The sequence below is a fragment of the Danio rerio genome, chromosome 1 (genome assembly GCF_052040795.2).
Source record: "Danio rerio strain M-AB ecotype USA chromosome 1, GRCz13ab, whole genome shotgun sequence".
Classification (NCBI taxonomy): domain Eukaryota; kingdom Metazoa; phylum Chordata; class Actinopteri; order Cypriniformes; family Danionidae; genus Danio; species Danio rerio.
Genome location: NC_141021.1, coordinates 54,143,491 through 54,163,406, shown reverse-complemented (window position 1 = coordinate 54,163,406; position 19,916 = coordinate 54,143,491). Strand labels below are relative to the sequence as shown.

The following is a 19,916-nucleotide window of genomic DNA, read 5'->3' as shown; positions in this document are numbered from 1 at the left end:
TTTAGCATGTTTCCTAAATATCTGCAAACATATTACATATTTTTATGCGTTAGAAGAGTCAAAAATGTAAATACAGCAACTTTAAAACACATACAAAATAAAATATAAACATAATTATGAAGAAATGCCACCACATGAACATTATACGACTATAAAAGGTATTTTGCTCTTCCCTGAAAAAAGCATTTATGATTAGAAACAGTTTACAGCTGGTATTCAACCTTAAAAGCGTGCTTTTATTAAACCCCATGTTCTGTTAGTTGCTTTTGATTACCCAAAAACATTGAAAATGAGGCCAAAATGTCCTGTTTTCCCCAAACGTAATCTCAATGAAAGCAGATTTCCAAATATGTGTCCACAAGTATAACAACATAATTAGAGGCGATGGATTTGTCCTCATTTTGTTTTATGATCAGTGTACATACAACTGTATATTTGGGTTCTTTGAATTATTTTTCATTTCCCAAACACTGTAATGCAAGTCAGTCACATCTGGAGCTTGGAATAACATTAAAAGCTAAAACGTATCTGTAATAGCATCTGCCCACCGGGTTTTCTGTGGATCATTTTAAATGGTTTTGACTTGGAAATCAAGTTAGCAATTTTCTCCTTTTCCTAGTTTACAATTCATATGCTCACAGCTTTTGGGTACAAGATGCACTTTTGTTTTATATTCAAAAGAAGTTTTTGTTTCCATACACATGCCATCCCTTTTTTTAACCACGTTCTGGACTTTCCGAGTTGGTTTAATACATTGAACAAATACAGAAACATGAGCAGGCGCCTTGGGAGATATAAAAGTGAACCAATCGCATTATAACAAGTCAAGCGCAGCAAAAAAGAAGAATAAAACTTTATTAGAAGAACCAGGAGTCCCCTTGCACATCATTAACAAGGAATTATCAGTGTGTGACTCAATCTGAAAAACACATTCGCTTTGTTTCCAGTCAGCTCCCCGTGTAGGCAGCGTTAAAATCCCTGTGTAATTTCAATGGACACTTATTTTTTTGGAGTTGTTAATGGTAAATGAGTTATCTATGCACATCATGACCTTTTTACGTGTTCTGATAATCTTTAATCAAAATAATTTTGCCTCATAGGCGAAGCAGTGGCGCTGTAGGTAGTGCTGTCGCCTCGGAGCAAGAAGGTCGCTGGTTCGAGCCTCGGCTGGGTCAGTTGGCGTTTCTGTGTGGAGTTTGCATGTTCTCCCTGCGTTTGTGTGGGTTTCCTCCCGGTGCTCCGGTTTCCCCAACAGTCCAAAGACATGCGGTACAAGTGAATAGGGTAGGATAAATTGTCTGTAGTGAGTGTGTGTGTGTTTCCCAGAGATGGGTTGTGGCTGGAAGGGCATCCACTGGGTAAAAATGTGCTGGATAAGTTGGTGGTTCACTCCGCTGTGGCGACCCTGGATTAATAAAGGGACTAAGCTGACAAGAAAATGAATGAATGAATTTGCCTCATATTGTCACTCCATGTGTCACTCATGAAATCCATCTATGCACTGTAAAACGTTAGACGATGTATGTTTTTATGTTACTTTAACTTAATTTAAAGTTAATCAGGTACAACTTTATTTTTTAAGTTAAACTAATTTAACTTGATATGTGCTTTATTGAAGTTAACATGAGTTGTAAAGTTAAATTGGTTCAACTTAAAAATTTAAGTGAGCAACATTTTTTTTTTACAGTGTAGCAAATCAATCCAACCAATTCCTGGGATTCCGAGGTGTTCCCAGGCCAGCCAAGAGACATAGTTCCTCCAGCATGTCCTGGGTCTTCCCCAAGGCCTCCTCCCAGTGGGACATGCCTGGAACACCTCCCTAGGTGGGCATCCAGGAGGTATCCGACACAGATGCCCGAGCCACCTCAGCTGACTTCTTTGGATATGGAGGAGCAGTGGCTCTACTCCGAGCTCCTCCCGGGTGACATACTGTAGCTCATCACCCTATTCATAAGGGTGCGCCCTAATAACACACTGCAAAGGAAACTCATTTCGGTTGCTTGTATCTGAGATCTTGTCCTTTCAGTCATGACCCAAAGCTCATGACCATAGGTAAGAGTAGGAACGTAGACTGACCAGTAAATTGAGAGCTTTGTCTTTCGGCTCAGCTCCTTCTTTACCACAACGGACCAGTACATCAATCGCATTACTGCTGCCGATGCTCACATATTAATTTAGTAATTAATATAATAATAACTTATAGGATTGTTTTTTAGAAAGTTGATCTAAAAATGTTTTTCTCAGTGATCTCAATAATTTATATCAAGTAGCCTTCAATGGGATATATGTACAAGCACTTTTAATTTTCAGTTAGCCAGCTCAATTGCTATCATGCCATAAAAAAATCACAGTGTTATCTGGTTTCTTTAAAAACCAAATTCTCACTGCCTGATTAATATACCATATAAAGTAGGTCTCAGACCAGACAGGAAGCACTGAATTAAATTCCATCGTTCCACGCTGTATCTTTAAAATACTAACATTTGTTTTACCACAATATTTTCAATAAGGTTTCTGCGCTCGCCTGCTGCTCCTGACACATCTATCATCTTGTTTTACACTTGAACAACTAAATGAATGCTTAACTCTGTTTAGCTAATTGTATTTGAAATACATTACACCAGTGGTTCTCAATCTTTTTTTATCAAGTACCACCTCAGAAAAAAATTGTCCCTCCAAGTACCACCATATGACCAGTATTGAAATACAGTAGTGTAGTAGGCCTAATTAAGCAGCTACAACTCTGCACAGTTTAAAAACTTGGCAGATTAATTACTATTATTAATAATATTTATAATTTAAACCTTATAGATAGTTTGAACGTTAACACTGCTGTGCTGATATGTAAAAAAACAAACAAACAAAATAACATGGCAACGTTTAAATTAAAATGTGCTTTTAAAAGTTCGTAAAAAGTGAAAAAAAAATCTCCTGTACTTAAATGTAAAGTGTAAACCTATAATATCCTATTCATCAAAGCCTGGAAATGCTGCTTGGACCTCATAAATATAGGCTATATGTCATCATGTTTATATATGAACCATTTTTGATCATTTTGAAATATATGTTGCATGTACAAATGACTATTGGATTACTCTGCGTACCACTAGAAGGCAGCCCACGTACCACAGTTTGAGAACCACTGCATTACAACATTTCCCAGAGATGGGTTGCGGCTGGAAGGGCATCCGCTGCGTAAAAACTTGCTGGATAAGTTGGCGGTTCATTCCGTTGTGGCGACCCCAGATTAATAAAGGGACTAAGCCGACAAGTAAATGAATGAATGAATGAACATAACAACATCGAAGCTGTAAAAGAAACCTTGTGAAATTAAAAATAGTCACATTAATCGTTCACCGGAAGTTTATCGGTGTCTGAAAAACACTAGCTTAACATAACCATAACATAACGTTTCAAGAACTTTGTAAATGCTTAAGTCTATTTAACTGATTATACTTTAAATATATTACAACATCGAAGCTATAACCTTGTGAAATTAAAACATCACAATAATCTTTCACAGGAAGTTTATCAGTGGATGTGTTAACATATAACCCATTAGCATAATGCTTCAAGACATTTTAAGAATGTTTCGATCAAAAATATATTAATATTCATCAAGAACAAATCATGCCCTGAAGACATTCCAGGAGCATAAGACTTCCTAACAATGTTACAGGAGCGTAAACATATAATGTTATGTCATATAATAATGTGATGTATTACATTGATAACGTGTTGCGCTCAAATTTAAAGCACGTTATAGGAGAGTTTCCTGTTAGCTGGGGTGTCGTCGAGCGATTACACATCTGTGAAGTGTGAAATCTCACAACACACGCATCATAAAGCACAAACACATCTGACAGTGATGCACAATCCGCTAACAGGCACGCGAGATTAACTTAAAGCGAGTCAAGCACAAACCGCAGCGCTTTATCATTTACCTCATGAGGAAAACAGCCGCGTTCTTCCCGCGGTTTGGCGATTCCCGCGCGGAGGCTCGACGTCAGCTCAAAGAGATAACCTCCTAAATCTTACAAACACTCAATGCTAGAAACAGACCCGCAATGTCTCCATTTACCTCGTTTATTCTCCTAGAGACCGACGCCGATTTATGAACGGGCAACATTTCAGGACAGCTGGAACCATTCAATACCAGCAAAAAAGGTCAGTGCTGCTTTAATTCAACGTGGATAAATGAAACTGGTCAAAAATGACTATAAAAGTACTATAAAAAATCCTAAACAAATGTTTCGTGGTCATCAAAGCAGCACATTACACTGTAAGCATCCATAAATTAGCAGTTTTTTGATTATTGTGATTCATATTTTTTTATTTTTCCATACGTCAGAGTTGCATTATGGGATCTTGAACATTCTTCCAACCACTTTTTAACTTGAAAAGTTTGAAAAAGTGACTTTTATTGACATTTTTAATAGTTTTTAAAGTGGGGGTGCCCAAACTTTTTCATATGAATGGCCAAAAACCCAATATCATTGATAAGCCGTGGGCCAAGGGTAAATATACCCAATTTTATTACATTATTATGGCTGCATGGTGGCTCAGTGGTTAGCACTGTCGCCTCTCAGCAAGCGGGTCGCTGGTTTGAGTCCCGGCTGGGCCAGTGGAGTTTGCACTTTTTCCCCTGGTTTCCTCTGGCTTCCCCCACAGTCCAATGACATGCGGTATAGGTGAATTGAATAAACTAAATTGGCCGTAGTGTATGAGTGTGAGTGGGAATGCGAGAGTGTATGAGTGTTTCCCAGTACTGGCTTGCGGTTAGAAGTGCATCCACTGTGTAAATCATATGCCGGAATAGTTGGCGGTTCATTCCACTGTGGTGATCCCTAAAAATAAGGGACTAAGCCAAGGAAATAAATGAATGAATATCCCATTAAAGTTATTTCCTGATTTATTTCCTAATATTTAAAAATAAATAGAAACATTACTTTGAGTTGTATTATCTAATGCAGTATCACTTTTAAAATGATAACTTATTGCAATAAAAACATAAACAATCACATTTAAATCACAGTAGAGTTCAATGCTGAATACAATAGTCATGCAGAATCTGCCTTTGACTTGATTTGCTCACCAGATTCTCCAAATTCTGATTTCACAAACAAGTTAAGTTGTACGAAAGTGTATGATTTTAAAAAGGAGGCATGGCACCCAACCCCACCCCTAACCCCAACCGTCATTGGGTGATGAGCAAATCGTACTAAATTGTACGAAAGTCGTTAATTAGCCACTAAATCAGTTATGAATTGCCGTGAGATTGCGTTGCATTGTCGGATGACAGTATGCACATTTAAACAAAATATGATTAATTTACACCATTTAACTGAAACTTTTAATTTCCGTTAGTTTTTAACAATCAATCAAACAAACAAATAAAAAAAGTTTATATTAAATTTGAATTTGACAATCTGGAAACCATCCCCATCATTCTCCCTCTTTTTGGTGGGCCAAGTCAAAGGTTACCATGGACCAACTTTGGCCCGCAGGCCCTAGTTTGGGCATCTCTGGTTTCAAGTGACATAGACCTATTGTTTGGGTTGGTGTTGTATATTATAGTACAAAAATCTTGTAATAAACTGCCAGTACATTTTCAACTATTTTACAGACTTATTTCTCCATATATTATTATTTATTATGGGAGACTGCGGACAGTTGCAACACATTTTGCATTTCCTTAAATTTCTCAGAGACAGTTTCTTTGTGGAAATAGTTGCAACATTCATTCAAATTTAATAATAATTAAAAAAAAAACAATTCTAAAGCATCATGTTGGGTTTCTTTTTTTTTTTTTTTTGGTAAACAGACTAAATGTAAATTGGTTAAATTGTTAAATTTGCCTTATAAATACAGACAAGAACAAACAACAACCAATTATCAGGTCTAAAAAATAGAATAAAAATCCTTTTTTAGACTGAACCTTTACTAAACTACTTCTTTGAACTTTAAAATGAAATAATAAATCAAAGAATTCAGCCAAATTAAATTCAGATAAAGTTCAGTGTACATTGTTAATATTGCAAGCTTCTAAATTAATTTTGTAATTGGGGACGGTTGCAACTCTGTCAACCCTGATTAAACTCCATAGCTATACCTATTTAAAGCTGAGAAAACAGTTATTTAAATTATATGAATGAATAATGCTTCACAATAACAGATTAGACAGTGTGAGAAATTTTCTGAACATTAAAAAACACTTTTTGTAACCTAAAATGGGTTACAAATATGGGTCAAATATGGCTGATTTTTTTTCTGACTGAAAAAGGGTCTAACTGAGAATATGTATAAATATCATCACTCTAATCTAGCTCATTCCTGAATAGAGGAGTCTTACTGCAGAGTCTTGCTGCAGCTGCCCCCAATCTCCCCTATACATTATATCATTGCAAACTACTAGAATGTCAATAAAAAAAACTTTGTTAAACTGCATCAAAAGTCGACAGAGAAGAGATTAACATCCCATAATGCAATTCACAATTGTATATATAAATGGAAAACACTTATAAATATACATAAATTAATAAACATATTTTTTACAGTGTATAATCATTTCTGAGACACTTGATAATGCTGATTTTACTGTGTATTTACATAGAAAGCAGCTGTTTTGAATATTTTTATGTTTTATTGTGTATTTAGATCATATAAATGCAGATTTTGTGAACTCATGATGTTTTAAACTATTGTAAACAACACAAATAAGCTGGCTGGAGTTTTATTTTGCAGCTACCATTAAAATATTTAGCTTTCTGGCCTCATATCTTTATCTGAATAGGGCTTCAAGATGGCCCGCTTCAACTTTCAGATGTTATTTAATGCTGTGAACAGTCAGCTACACACTTCATCCAGAGCTGCATCCAAGATAAACCTTGGACTCAGAAAAAGCCCCTTCAGCCAAGCTTTTCTTTTTCTAGCCATTTAAAACACACAATTATGCACCTATTGGCTAAAACAGCAGATCTCAGCTGCTTCTGCTTCAAAATGCTGATTCCACATCAGTGCGCAACTATAGCCTGGGATGAAAATGATTTATTAAAAACACAAACCAGACATACATATAACAATATAACCCATAAAGTCCCTAAAATTAACATGAAATGAACTGTAGGCCCAAAATAAAAATACAAGACATACAAGACTTTCTTTTTAAAATCAACAATATGCATTTTTAACTTGCTATTCTATTGATATGCAAGGCTATTTATTCCTTTGTTATTTATATTTTGGTAATTAATTTGCTATTCTAGGTCTGCTATATGCATAATTGGGCTTGATTTAATAGAAATTTAGTACACTTAAAATTTTTTTTGTTGGGTTAATAAATGATGTAAATTTAAGTGTAAAAAGTATTGTTTATATATAATATTGTTTATATAATTGTTTATATATATATATATATATATATATATATATATATATATATATATATATATATATATATATATATATATATATATATATATATATATATTAGATTTAGTAATAATTTTATTAATAAGTTTAATAAATAAATACATTTACAATTTATTAAATTTTCTTTTCTTTTTTTATTACATTTTTATTTCTTATTAATATTTATTTAGTTTTTTTTGGTATTGCATTTTACAATACATTAATAAATATATACAGTTAAGTCAGAATTATTAGCCCTTTTTGAATTTTTTTTCTTTTTTAAAATTTCCCAAGGAAATTTTTACGTCTGATAATATTTTTTCTTCTGGAGAAAGTCTTATTTGTTTTATTTCGACTAGAATAAAAGCCGGTTTTAATTGTTTAAAAGCCATTTTAAGGTCAAAATGATTAGCCCCTTTAAGCTAGATTTTATTTTGATAGTCTACAGAACAAACCATCGTTATACAAAAACTTGCCTAATTACCCTAACCTGCCTAGTTACACTAATTAACCTAGTTAAGCCTTTAAATGTCACTTTAAGCTGTATAGAAGTGTCTAGAAAAATATCGAGTCAAATATTATTTACTTTCATCATGGCAAAGATAAAGTAAATCAGTTATTAGAGATGAGTTATTAAAACTGTTATGATTAAAAATGTGTTGAAAAAATCTTCTCTCCATTAAAATGAAATCAGAGAAAAAAATAAACAGGGGGGCTAATAGTTCTGGAAATAAATAAAAAGTAAAAAAAAAAAAAAAGCACTGTAGTTGCATAGTTCCAATTATAAAATAAAATATTTACTGTTTTTGCATGATCGTATTTATTATTAATTTTATTATTATTTTAATTTCATATTTACCATTTTACTAATTTGCTAGGTCAAATCATAAATATATGTATTTTTTGTTTTATTATTTATTTAATAATTGCTTCATTATTATTTATTTATTACTTTTTTTGGTACAGTTTTAGTTAGCTGTAAAACAATAATTAAATAAAAAATTTACTGTACTTGCATGATCCTATTTATTATTAACCTTATTTTTAATTTAATATTTACCATTTAATTAATTTGCTAGACCAGTTCTTGACAATTGTTGTAGTTTTATTATTTATTTTATTTTATTTATGCCCTTTCAGTCACAAGTTCAGCCCAGTACTGTGAAACAACCATACACATTCATTCACACACATTCACTACTGCCAATTTCGTTCATTCAATTCACCTATAGTGTATTTCTTTGGACTGTGAGGGTAACCAGAGCACCTGAAAAAACCTACGCCAACACAAGGAAAACATGCAAACAGAAATGCCAACTGGCCAAGCTGGGACTCGAACTAGCAACCTCCTTGCTGTGAGGTGACAATGCTAACCACTGAGCCACTGTGTCGCCATTTTTTGGCCCATCACCCCTTCATGCGCATTGCAGATGAATATGAAATCAAAACAGTTTTCCATCTGGCCACACAATGAACAGTGTTTCAGTGTCTGATCGATGTCTCTTTTCTCTCCTGTCAGGACAAACAGTGTCTGCAGGAATTAAAGTTAAACCAAAAGTCTCACATTAATCTCATGGAAATTTCAAAGAACCGACATGCAGGAAAGAAAGAGTTTTTTTAATGGCGACTGTGCTGACAGATGGAGGTCAGGAATGTTGGTAGAGTGTGTTTGGAGCTCAGCTGTAAATCCTGCACAGTGATGAGGTGAAATGTAGAGATTATTCTGTCAATCCGTGATTCGGTCATTCAGTATTCACCAGCGGCATGAATGAAGAGCACCTGAGGACTCCCAGACGGAGAACGATTAGAAAAAAAAACTAATGCATTAAAAAAAAAAATCTCTTTTAAAAAGGTTTTAAAAAAAAAAAAACTGGCCAAGCTGGGACTCGATTTAGAAAAGGTAAAAAAACAAAACAAGAATGTCAATCAAAAAAAAAAAAAAAAAAAAAAATTATATATATATATATATATATATATATATATATATATATATATATATATATATATATATATATATATATATATATATATATATAAAAACATTAAAAAAATTATTTCTCTAATAATTTCTGTAAAAAATATATTTGTGGCAGTACTAAAATACTAAAAAGTCTAAGCAAGTTTCTTTCAAAACCACCTCAATAGTAATATTGGATCATATCCATTAAATTTGTTTATATTTTGTGAAGTTTATTTATAAACAAGTTTTGAGAGGATCACGTGTTTATGATTGTTCACAGCTGTTCCAGCATTAGCTCATGACCAATTATCCAATCAGTTGATTCCTAACTCACTATAAATAACCAGAGTTTTCTTATCTCAATATCTTCATCTTGAAGAACCCGTTTGCGTTTATCGTCAGCGTTTTACGAGACGTTTTTCCGGATTCAAACCCAAGCGATTTTCACTGGCGTCAAGCAGAAGAGTATGCAAAATCACTCCTTGACGTTAGATGGCGCTACACCACTTTAAGCTTCCGACACCCGCATATAACACAGAAGACGAGAGGAAGCTCACACGCTTGTTGTTAAAGTTACTGGTGACTCGAACAAGCATGAATGGTTCAAGCAGCAGCTCTAGCAATGAAGAAATGATTAGTGTTCACAGAGCAATAAGCAGCTGCACGTTCATATCGCATCTGGGCATCTTCTTCAATGTGCGCTGCATTGACAAGTTTGCGCTTGAGCACCTCCAAGTGTGCACGTGAACAAAAGTACCAACCTGATTGGTGGAGAAGGAAAAAAAACAAGCATGAGGCAATTCTTTAAAAATGACGCTTTTGCGCATGACGTTTTGCGCGTTGGTGTGCACGATTACATCGACAGCCTTCATATAATCACGAGGTGTTAAATGTCGATGGAAAACGCGAGCAAAAGAAGTTTTTTTTTTAGCCCACATAAATGCCGCTCACTGCAAATCACCTTACTTCCCCATTCTGATGCCCGGTTTGAGCTGCAGCAGATCGTCTTGACCATGTCTACATGCCTAAACGCGCTGAGTTAGAAGTTTGCGTTAACAAGCAGTTAGACAGTTGTTCCTAATAAAGTGGACGGTGAGTGTGTATTGTTATTGTTGTTGATTTTAAATGTATATACAGATTTATTTATTGTCGCAACTAAATTAAAAAAAAAAGTGTTAAATTATTTATTTACTTTTTTAATTTGTTAGAAAAACCATCAGTCGTTTACAGAATAACAACAAAACAGGTTTTACTTAAACACTTAACTATTATTATTTATAAAGATTTTGATTGGTTTGCATGAATGAGGCTCAGTGGCTTTGTTTTCTCCTAGTGAGCTCCCTTGTTGTCTTTTGAGGGACTATAAATAAAAGCAAATCTTCCGAGTGAGAGACTCAACTGGACAAACTGAATCCCTCTTGACTTCAATCAATCGCAAATCTTAAAGCACACATTCAAATGAGGGCTCATTCTCCTTTTATTAATAAGGAATATCTTTTTCTTCACAGCGCTCGTCGTGTTTCATTATAGGATCGGCTTGTGACAGGAACATTCAGTGCCGTCTCAGATTTCTTTGGCCGATTCTAATTTTGCCACCTACTTTCTGGAGCACACTTTACACTTTATGCTGGAACTGAGCTAATATTTCCAGGACGACGGAGTGTCTGGCACATTCACCAATAAGCAAAACTAAAAGCAACTGTTATGACACGTCCACTGCCTTCATTTTGATTCTTCAGGCATTTTGATGTAGACTTACTGGTGTGCATCGAAGCATTGTCCTGCAGCAGAAAGCAGGTCCAGTTTAGCTTGAGGGCACTAACAGATGTCTAGATATTCTCCTTCAGTATATTTTGGTACGCAGCAGATTTCATGGTTTCATTTATCACAGGACGTCTTTCAGTGCACTAACACCACCACAGTTTACTGTTGGTATAATGTTCTTTTTCTGAAATGTGGAAAGCGGGACCAAAAGTATTTTCCCAAAAGTCTTGGGGATCATCAAGATGTTTTCTGGCAAAACTGAGAGGAGCCTTTATGTTGTTTTTGTTCAACAGTGGTTTTCGTCTTGTAACTCTGTCATGCGGTCTTGTTTTGCCCAGTCTTTTTCTTATGGGGGAGTCATGAACACTCTAATATATCCAGAAAGATTGAACGTCTGCCATATTTCTTTCTTTCTTTCCTTTCTTTCTTTCTTTCTTTCTTTCTTTCTTTCTTTCTTTCTTTCTTTCTTCTTTTATTTGTTCTTTCTTTTATTCATTCTTTCTTTTGGTTTTTCTTTCGTTTGTTCTTTCTTTCGTTCATCTGTTCGTTATTTCGTCCTTTCTTTTGTTCGTTCTTTATTTATTGTGTTAATTTTTTTGTTCTTTCTTTTATTCATTCTTTCATTCGGTTTTCTTTCTTTTGTTCCTTCGTAATTTCTTGTTTATAATTTCTTTCTGTCTTTCTTTCATCCGTTCTTGCATTCATTCTTTCTTTTCCTCTCTTTTATTTATTGTTTCTTTTTTTTGCTATTTTCTTTCACTTATTCATTATTTCGTCCTTTTTTTTGTTCGTTCTTTATTACTTTCGTTAATTCTTTTGCTCTTTCTTTTATTCTTTCGTTCTTACATGTTCATTCGTTCCTTTGTTATTTCTTTCATTCATTATTTCGTTCTGACTTTCATTGGTTTGTTCATTCTTTTATTCTTTCTTTCTTTCAGACTTTCTTTCATTTATTCTTTCTTTTGTTCTTTTCTTTCATTCATTCATTTTTTCATTTGTTCATTTGTTCTTTCTTTCATTTTTTTTCTTTTGTTCATTATTCCTTTCCTTCGTTATTTCTTTTTTTCGGTCTTTCTTTCTTTTGCTCTTTCTTTCATTCGTTTATTCATTTCGTTATTTTGTTCTTTCTTTTGTTCGTTCTTTATTTTTTTCTTAATTGTTTTGTTCTTTCTTTCGTTTGTTCTTTTATTATTTCTTTTGTTATTTCTTTCATTTGTTCTTTTGTTTGTTCTTTGTTCGTTCTTTCTTATGCTTTACACAAAATAGAACATTGCAAAAAAAAATTCAAGACCACAAACAAAGAGTATAAAATAAAAAAGTTTTAAAAAATGCAACTAAATACAACTAAAATAAAAATAATATAGCAAATTGCAAAACTGCAAAAGCCAAAAAACACAATGCGAGAAAATTCTATGAAAACTACAACAACAATAAAAAAACAACAACAAGATAAATGGCAGATTAGACCATCAGCATCTTATTCCAATAAAGTTTAGATAATTTTCCTATTAGCAGGTTAACCTTAGGATTATTTGGTAATATTTGAGTGGGAAGCTAATGGTCTAATCTGATTCAATGATTTATGCTAAGCTAAGCTAAAAGTGCCCTCGCTAGACCCGGAGATCGACTGAATGGATTAAAAAAAAAAAAAGTAAAACTCAACAATTTAACTCTAGGTGATTTGTAAAATGAGCCTATATATCCAAAAAAAATAAATAAATAAATAAATAAATAAATGTGGAGCGTTCCTTTAAATGAACTATAACACAGGGTCAATTTTTATTTTATTGTATTTGTTTTATTTTAAGCAACCAGCAAAGCACAAACAAAATGATGCCCCTTTCCCTTTCAGTGCACTCGATGCGCTCTCATTTTCATTCACTTTAAGTAGAAAACAGTGACTGAGGGTATAGGGGGCGATTTCAGACACAGCCCAATATCAGGAATATCTTTATAATGTAAGTCATTTCACAGGTGTCAACAAATCAAGATGGAGCCATTCCCAAATCAAATTGCCCATTATAGTGTCCATTTTTGCTCCACGCAAGCACTTGAACACTTCAAGCTGGCTACTTTATCTGACAAAAACAGGAATGATGTTTTTCCAAAACAACAAAGCGGACAAAAAGCCCAAAATATTCAACAGGACAAAAGACCCAATAGCAGCATCTTAATGCCCTGTGTGATGAATAAAGCTTGACTAAAGTGCCCATAATGTGCTTACATCAACAGTTCCTCTTCTGTATCCTCACATGGCAGCTTTCTAAACAATGTGGAAGCGGTTTTGGTCTCTTGGAGCCCTGTTTTAAAGTCACGGATGTCCTGTTTAAGACTTGTTTTTTTCAACTCAGTTTAGTCACTTCTACAAAGCTCTGGGAAAAAAAAAGATGTTCCCAAAATTACAGACCCTCAGGCTGCAGGCTGAAATAAGAAGTGAAATGCAGAAACAATTTTTTTGTTGTTGCTTACAATGAGTTTAAAAACACACACACACACACACACACACACACACACACACACACACACACACACACACACACACACACACACACACACACACACACACACACACACACACACACACACACACACACACACACACACACACACACACACACACACACACACACACACACACACACAAGCTCCCTACATAGACTGCATTTTCAAGTGTACTTCTAATGCATGTACTGTTGACTTCCTCTGTCCTAATTATTAAGCTGAATTAAGGTAAGCTCACACTGTAAAAAAAAAAAAAAAAGATGATGGGTTCCACACAGTTCATTCATGTTGTGTCCACACAAATCGATTAGGATGTGTCAGTGATTTAGCATCTACATTTAATAATGTTAAAGAGGTTTAGGCCAAATCTCAATTCAAATTTTTCCCCTACTCCTTGGCCCTTGAAACAGTGTGAAGGGGAAGGGCTTTAAAATTTACCCGTGAGAAATGGGACAGCACTACAGTACCTGCACACGTCATCATATGTCATCGCGATCTCTTCATATGAGATCAGACGATGGCGACTGCTGTAGTTATTTTTTGGTATTTATCTTCAGGAAATCACTGAAGGCATATATTATGTTATCATAGCCATATAATGTGGCAATAAGATCGTAACTGTGTATTGACACCCTGGCCATATTCATCTATGTAAACACACGACAAGACACTGTAAAAAGCCCACTCCCAGCCACTAGACTTTTCTGACAGGGTTTTCGAGTGTCAGAATGTTGTAGGACTGCTGTACAAGAGTTATTAGTAGGGATTATAGATTGCGAAATTTAGCATTTTTTTTAAGCATGATGGCAAAACACGAACCCGGTTATGAATGTATTAAAACGTGTTAGTTTGTTGTAAAAATTTGTGATAATGACAAAAAAATACTAATTTGTACTAATTTGCCATTTTGCTGTTGTGGCTGGTGCATTCTGGGAAATTTTCCTACCCCTTAGTTTCGAGGGTGGTCCTGAAAAATCTCAGTTTTGAGGGCTATCTAGCCCTTCCCCTGAGCCTTCAAGCTAAGGAGAGTTGGGACATCCCAAACCCTTCATGAGAACGCAAAAAATGAGGGGTAGGTGTAAGGGGAAGGGCTAAGGGCTAGAATTAAAATTGGCCCTTAATATCTATTTATTAGATTATGAACCTTACCATTTCGCGGAAGGGCAGTCAGTGTATTATTCTGTGCTTCTGAATGGCTGTATTTACATTTTTGTCATGTTTTTCTGGTGCCAAATTGCTTATCACCGCAAATCTCATCACATATCGTGTTTTTAGGACACAAGGTTACATTGTGGAACTCTGAATCTGCGTCTCATTTCAAAGTCTGTTACTGTCCACCGGAGGTTGCATTTCGGTCGCAGATGCTAATATTTGAGAGCCTTCCTGACTAAGTGAATGAAATACGCTGTTTTTCATGAAGTCAACTCGGGGTGCTGAAATATAATTGGCTAAACTGTCAGTGGACGGGTTAAAAGACCAAAATAAAGACAGCGGTTCTGGCATGTAATGCACATTTTCAAAATATCTGACTTCAGCATTGTTTTTCAGATAAACAAGAATGTTCAGTCAGCAGTTTCTGAAATATCTGCAAACATATTATGGTATCTTTATGATTTAGAAGAGTCAAATACGTACACACACACCACCTTTAAGAATAGTGTTGTTTCAACTCATTTTAAATAAGTAGTTTAATCAAGCAGCAAATGTCATTCTTGAGTGCATTAATATAAAATATTTGCAAAATTACAGCAGTTACAGCTGGAATAAGAAGTGAAATGCACAATAATAAATAAAAAAATCTTTGCTTGCAATGGCTGTGCTCAAAAACCCACACACGCTCCCTACATAGACAACACTTTAAAGTGTACCTCCAATGAATATGCGGTATCTTATGTTTACTTCATGAGGCCAAAATATGAAGCTGAACATGAACAGACAATCCCATAAAGTTTATTAAACAACAACAAAATATTAACATCTTGTGTATTTTACCCTAAGTAGAGTTTAAAATCACCCAGGACGCCAAAAAAACCATAAAGCAGGAATGTTGCTGTTGCTCTATAAATGTCAGTGGCTGATAAATAATAATGAAAGTAATAAGAATGAATGACCCACAAGTAAAAGGAATTTTAAAAAGATTACTAAATCTTGTTACTGGATGTTCTGTAGTGTTTATTTTCCCCTTATGATTCTAAACACTAGACATTAAAGACCACACAGCAGCAATAAACAGCCAGGGTGATTCAATTAAACTCCCACAATAGTACTAACAGAACCATAAAACTACACTTAAAGGTACAGTTCACCCAAAAATACAAATTCTGTCATTGTTTATTCATCTGGTTACAACACAAAGGAAGATTCAAAAGGAAGATTGTGTTCAACAGGAGAAAGTCATATAGAAGCATTTGAGTGAAATAAATAGAGGAAATTTTAATTTTGGGGTGAACTATCCCTTTAAGAGATCATTTAAAGGGATAGTTCCCCCTAAAATGAACATTACCTCACCGTTTACTCTCCCTCAAGTGGTTACAAATGTTTGTTACATAAACCCAAGAAGATATTTTGAAGAATGTTGAAATCCTGTAACTAACTGACTTCCATAGTAAGAACAACAAATACTATGACAGTCTATGGTTAAAGTCGATGGTTTCAACATTCTTCAAAATATCTTCTTTTGTGTTCAACAGATGAAATGTAGAAGTTGGAAAAGTAATGTTTTGTTCCGACTATGGGTGTCAATGGCTGATTTTTTTTTTTTTCCAGCATTCTTCAAAATATCTTGCTTTGTGTTCAACAGGAGAAAGAAACGTAGAAGCATTTTAGTGAAACAAATAGAGGTAATTTTAATTTTGGAGTGAAATATCCCTTTAATTTCATACAAACAAAATCAAAGTATAAGCAGCCTTTATTATAAAGCTTAGGATGAGATGAGAGAACATTTAAAAGTAGGCGACTAAAAACAAACATCAATTATGGTAGATTAATTAGAGGGAAAGTTTATCCAAGTATTAAAACATTTATAATGGATACAGATGGAGATCATTCAAAGGGATAGTTCACCCAAAAATGGACATTTGCTCACCGTTTACTCTCCCTTAAGTGATTTCAAAGGTTTATGAGTTACATAAATATAAACAAAAGAAGATATTTTGAAGAATGTTGAAAATCTGTAACAGCTGACTTCCATGGTATTTATTGTTCCTACTAGGGAAGTAGTTACAGGTTTTCAACATTCTTCAAAATGTCTTCTTTTGTGTTTTAACAGAAGAAAGAAATGTAAAAGTTTAGAACCATGTGCGTGAAATTTTAATTTTGGAGTGAGCTATACATTTAAGATCCACTTACATCAAATATTAACAGCCTTTATTAAAAAAAAACCTTAGGATGAGATGACAAAACATTAAAAAGTAGTCAATTATGGTAGATTAATTAGGGGAACGTTTACTTAAATATTAAAACATTTATAAAGGATGCAGATGGAGATCATTTAAAGAAATTGTTCACCCAAAAATGGACATTTGCTCACCGTTTACTCTCCCTTAAGTGATTCAAATTTTTGATTGAGTTTCCTATTTGTTTTGAACACAAAAGAAGATATTTTAAGAATGTTAAAAACCTGTAACCATTGACTTCCATAGCATTTGCCTTTCCTATTATGGAAGTCAATGGTTACATGTTTTCAACATTCTTCAAAATATTTTCTTTTATGTTTAAACAAAAGAAGGAAATGTAAAAGTTTAGAACCATTTGAGTGAAACAAGTAGATGAAATTTAAATTTTGGGGTGAACTATCCCTTTAAGATCCACCTAAAATCAAAGTATTAACAGCCTTTATTAAAAAAAAAAAAATTAATAAAACTTTGGATGAGATGAAAGAACATTGAATAGTAGGAGAATCTAAAAATAAACATCTATTATGGTAGATTAATTAAAGGAAACATTTACCCAAACATTAAAACATTTATAATGGATGCAGATGGAGATCATTTAAAGGGATAGTTCACCCAAAAATGGACATTTGCTCACTGTTTACTTTCCCTTAAGTGATTCCAAACCTTTATGAGTTTTCTATTTGTTTTAAATACAAAAGAAGATATTTTGAAGAATGTTGAAAACCTGTAACTATTGACTTCCATAGTATTTATTTCCATACTATACTAGTATTACTTTACATACAATACTATTTCCATAGTATTTAATTTTTTTTCTATTATGGAAGTCAGTGGTTACATGTTTTCAACATTCTTCAAAATATCTTCTTTTGTGTTTTCTATCAGTTTTAGATTAAAGTTTAAAGCTTGTAAAGCAAACAAACAAACAATAAAACGAACAATAAAAAAATGTTAATTTCTCTTGTAAGTTTGAGTAATAGCGAGACATTTCTTTAAATAAAATGTAATTTCATGGTCCAAATAAGACAGAAAGAATAAGAATCAGCCCTAAAACAACACCAGGGGGAACAAATCAATGATAAATGAATTTCTAGGTGAACAATCCATTAAAACGTCAAGCTAAAAGTAAATAAAATCATATAAACCTGAATTAAACGAGCAGAGATTCTGCATCAGCCGTTCAATCTTTGTAAAGTTAGTGTTTTTCTGCAGTCTTCCCCCAAAGCAGAGTCACTTTTTCCTTCTCAGAAAGTTCTTGGCTTCTCTCTGCAGCCGTTTAATGTCCTCTTTGCCGCTGCCGTCTGATTCTGGCACATAGTCTGAGTCTTCATCCACCTCCTCCTCCTCGCTCTCGTCATTAATAAAACTGTTCTCATATTGATCTTCATCCTCATCAGCAGCAGCAGCAGCAGCAGTGTTCTTGGCTAGGGAAAATAAAATGACATTAAAGCTGTTATGAAGTGAAATCAAATCTGTTTTAGCAGAGTTCCTTATATTAATAGTCTCGTTAAATTAATTTCTATAACATTTTTTAGATGTTAGTTTCATTATGAGAGTTAGATTTTGACTTTAATGCTCTGCCGGGACCCTTTTTGATTGACGTCGACTAGTCGCAGATCACACGGTTTTTGACTTGAACTACATGGCAGCCTTTTACACGAATGTAGAATCACAATGAAACTGCCCTCGCATTATTGACATTCATTTTAATATAATTTTTTTTATGTCAGCGTCAATGATTACATCCATTTTTAATAAACTTTAGATCCTCAAACAGGTGTCAGCCAGTAAGATTGCACCATGCAAATACCCTAGAGCAGATGATAGCCAATCATGTTTACGCAACACTGGAACAGAAATGTGATTGGCTGTTGTCCTCTGTGACGCACTGCCACTGACATGTTTTGTGAATGAACTGTGAAATGCAGCAAAACAGTCAAGCGCACAGCCGCAGAGGTGTGCCAAGATTGAACTGTTTGGCCATATTGACCAGTGTTACATTTGGAGGACAAAGGAGAAAGCTTACAAGCTTAGGAATACCATCCCAACTGTGAAGTTTGGACCATTATGTTGTGGGGCTGTTTTGCTGCTGGAGGGACTGGTCCACTTCACAGCATAGATGGCATCATGAAGAAAGAACATTATGTAGAAATACTGAAGCAACATCTCAAGACATCAGCCAGGAAATTACAACTTGGCCACAAATGGGTCTTCCAAATAGACCATGACCCTAAGCATACTGCCAAATTAGTTAAAATGTGCTTTAAGGACTACAGAGTGAATGTTTTGGAGTGGCCATCACAAAGCCCCGATCTCAATCCTATAGAAAATTGGTGGGCAGAGTTGAAAAAGCTTGTGCGAGCAAGACAGCCTACAAATCTGACTCAGTTACACCAATTCTGTCAGTACTTCAAACTATTGTGAGGAGCTTGTGAAAGGATACCCAAAACATTTGACCAAAGTTATACAGTTTAAAAAGCAAAGCTAAAAAAAACAAGGAAATTAATGTAAACTTTTGACTGTCTAGAAATAATAAAAATTAATAATAATAAATAAAAATAAAAAAATCATTTATTTTTCTGGCATTTAGCAAATGTAGATCATTTAGGTAATCCTAACGGACCTAAAATAGTAAACATTTAGTATGATTTACCATCTGATATTTACAAAAAAATGGTTCTGTTCCTTTTTTTAGAGTGTATGTAAACTTCTGGTTTCAATTGTATATATATATATATATATATATATATATATATATATATATATATATATATATATATAAACTGCTATTTTAAATTGTAATCATATTTAATAAAATCCTACAGTTTTTGCTATACGATTAATTAAAATCTTGGAGAAAATAAGAGACTTTTTCTAAAGCATAA

At 34.0% G+C, this 19,916-nt stretch overlaps 1 protein-coding gene across 12 annotated transcripts in view; it reads right to left on the bottom strand.

The window, feature by feature from the left end:
- Nucleotides 1-15,564: 15,564 nt before the first annotated feature.
- aplf (aprataxin and PNKP like factor) overlaps nt 15,565-19,916 on the bottom strand; it is a 38,167-nt gene continuing 33,815 nt past the window's right edge. For 4 of the 12 annotated variants that reach the window (XR_015475470.1, XR_015475474.1, XR_015475468.1 and 1 more), the window contains exons 11-12: nt 18,132-18,455; nt 15,565-17,427 (exon numbers count right to left, since the gene is read on the bottom strand). Coding sequence is in view for 4 of the 12 variants with exons in the window: in XM_087234990.1 (XP_087091116.1) it covers nt 18,262-18,455 (194 nt within the window). In the remaining 8 variants the exon portion in view is untranslated. Of the gene's footprint in view, nt 18,456-19,916 lie in introns of all 12 variants that reach the window. The other 8 variants (XR_015475469.1, XR_015475467.1, XR_015475473.1 and 5 more) reach the window with 4 other exon arrangements.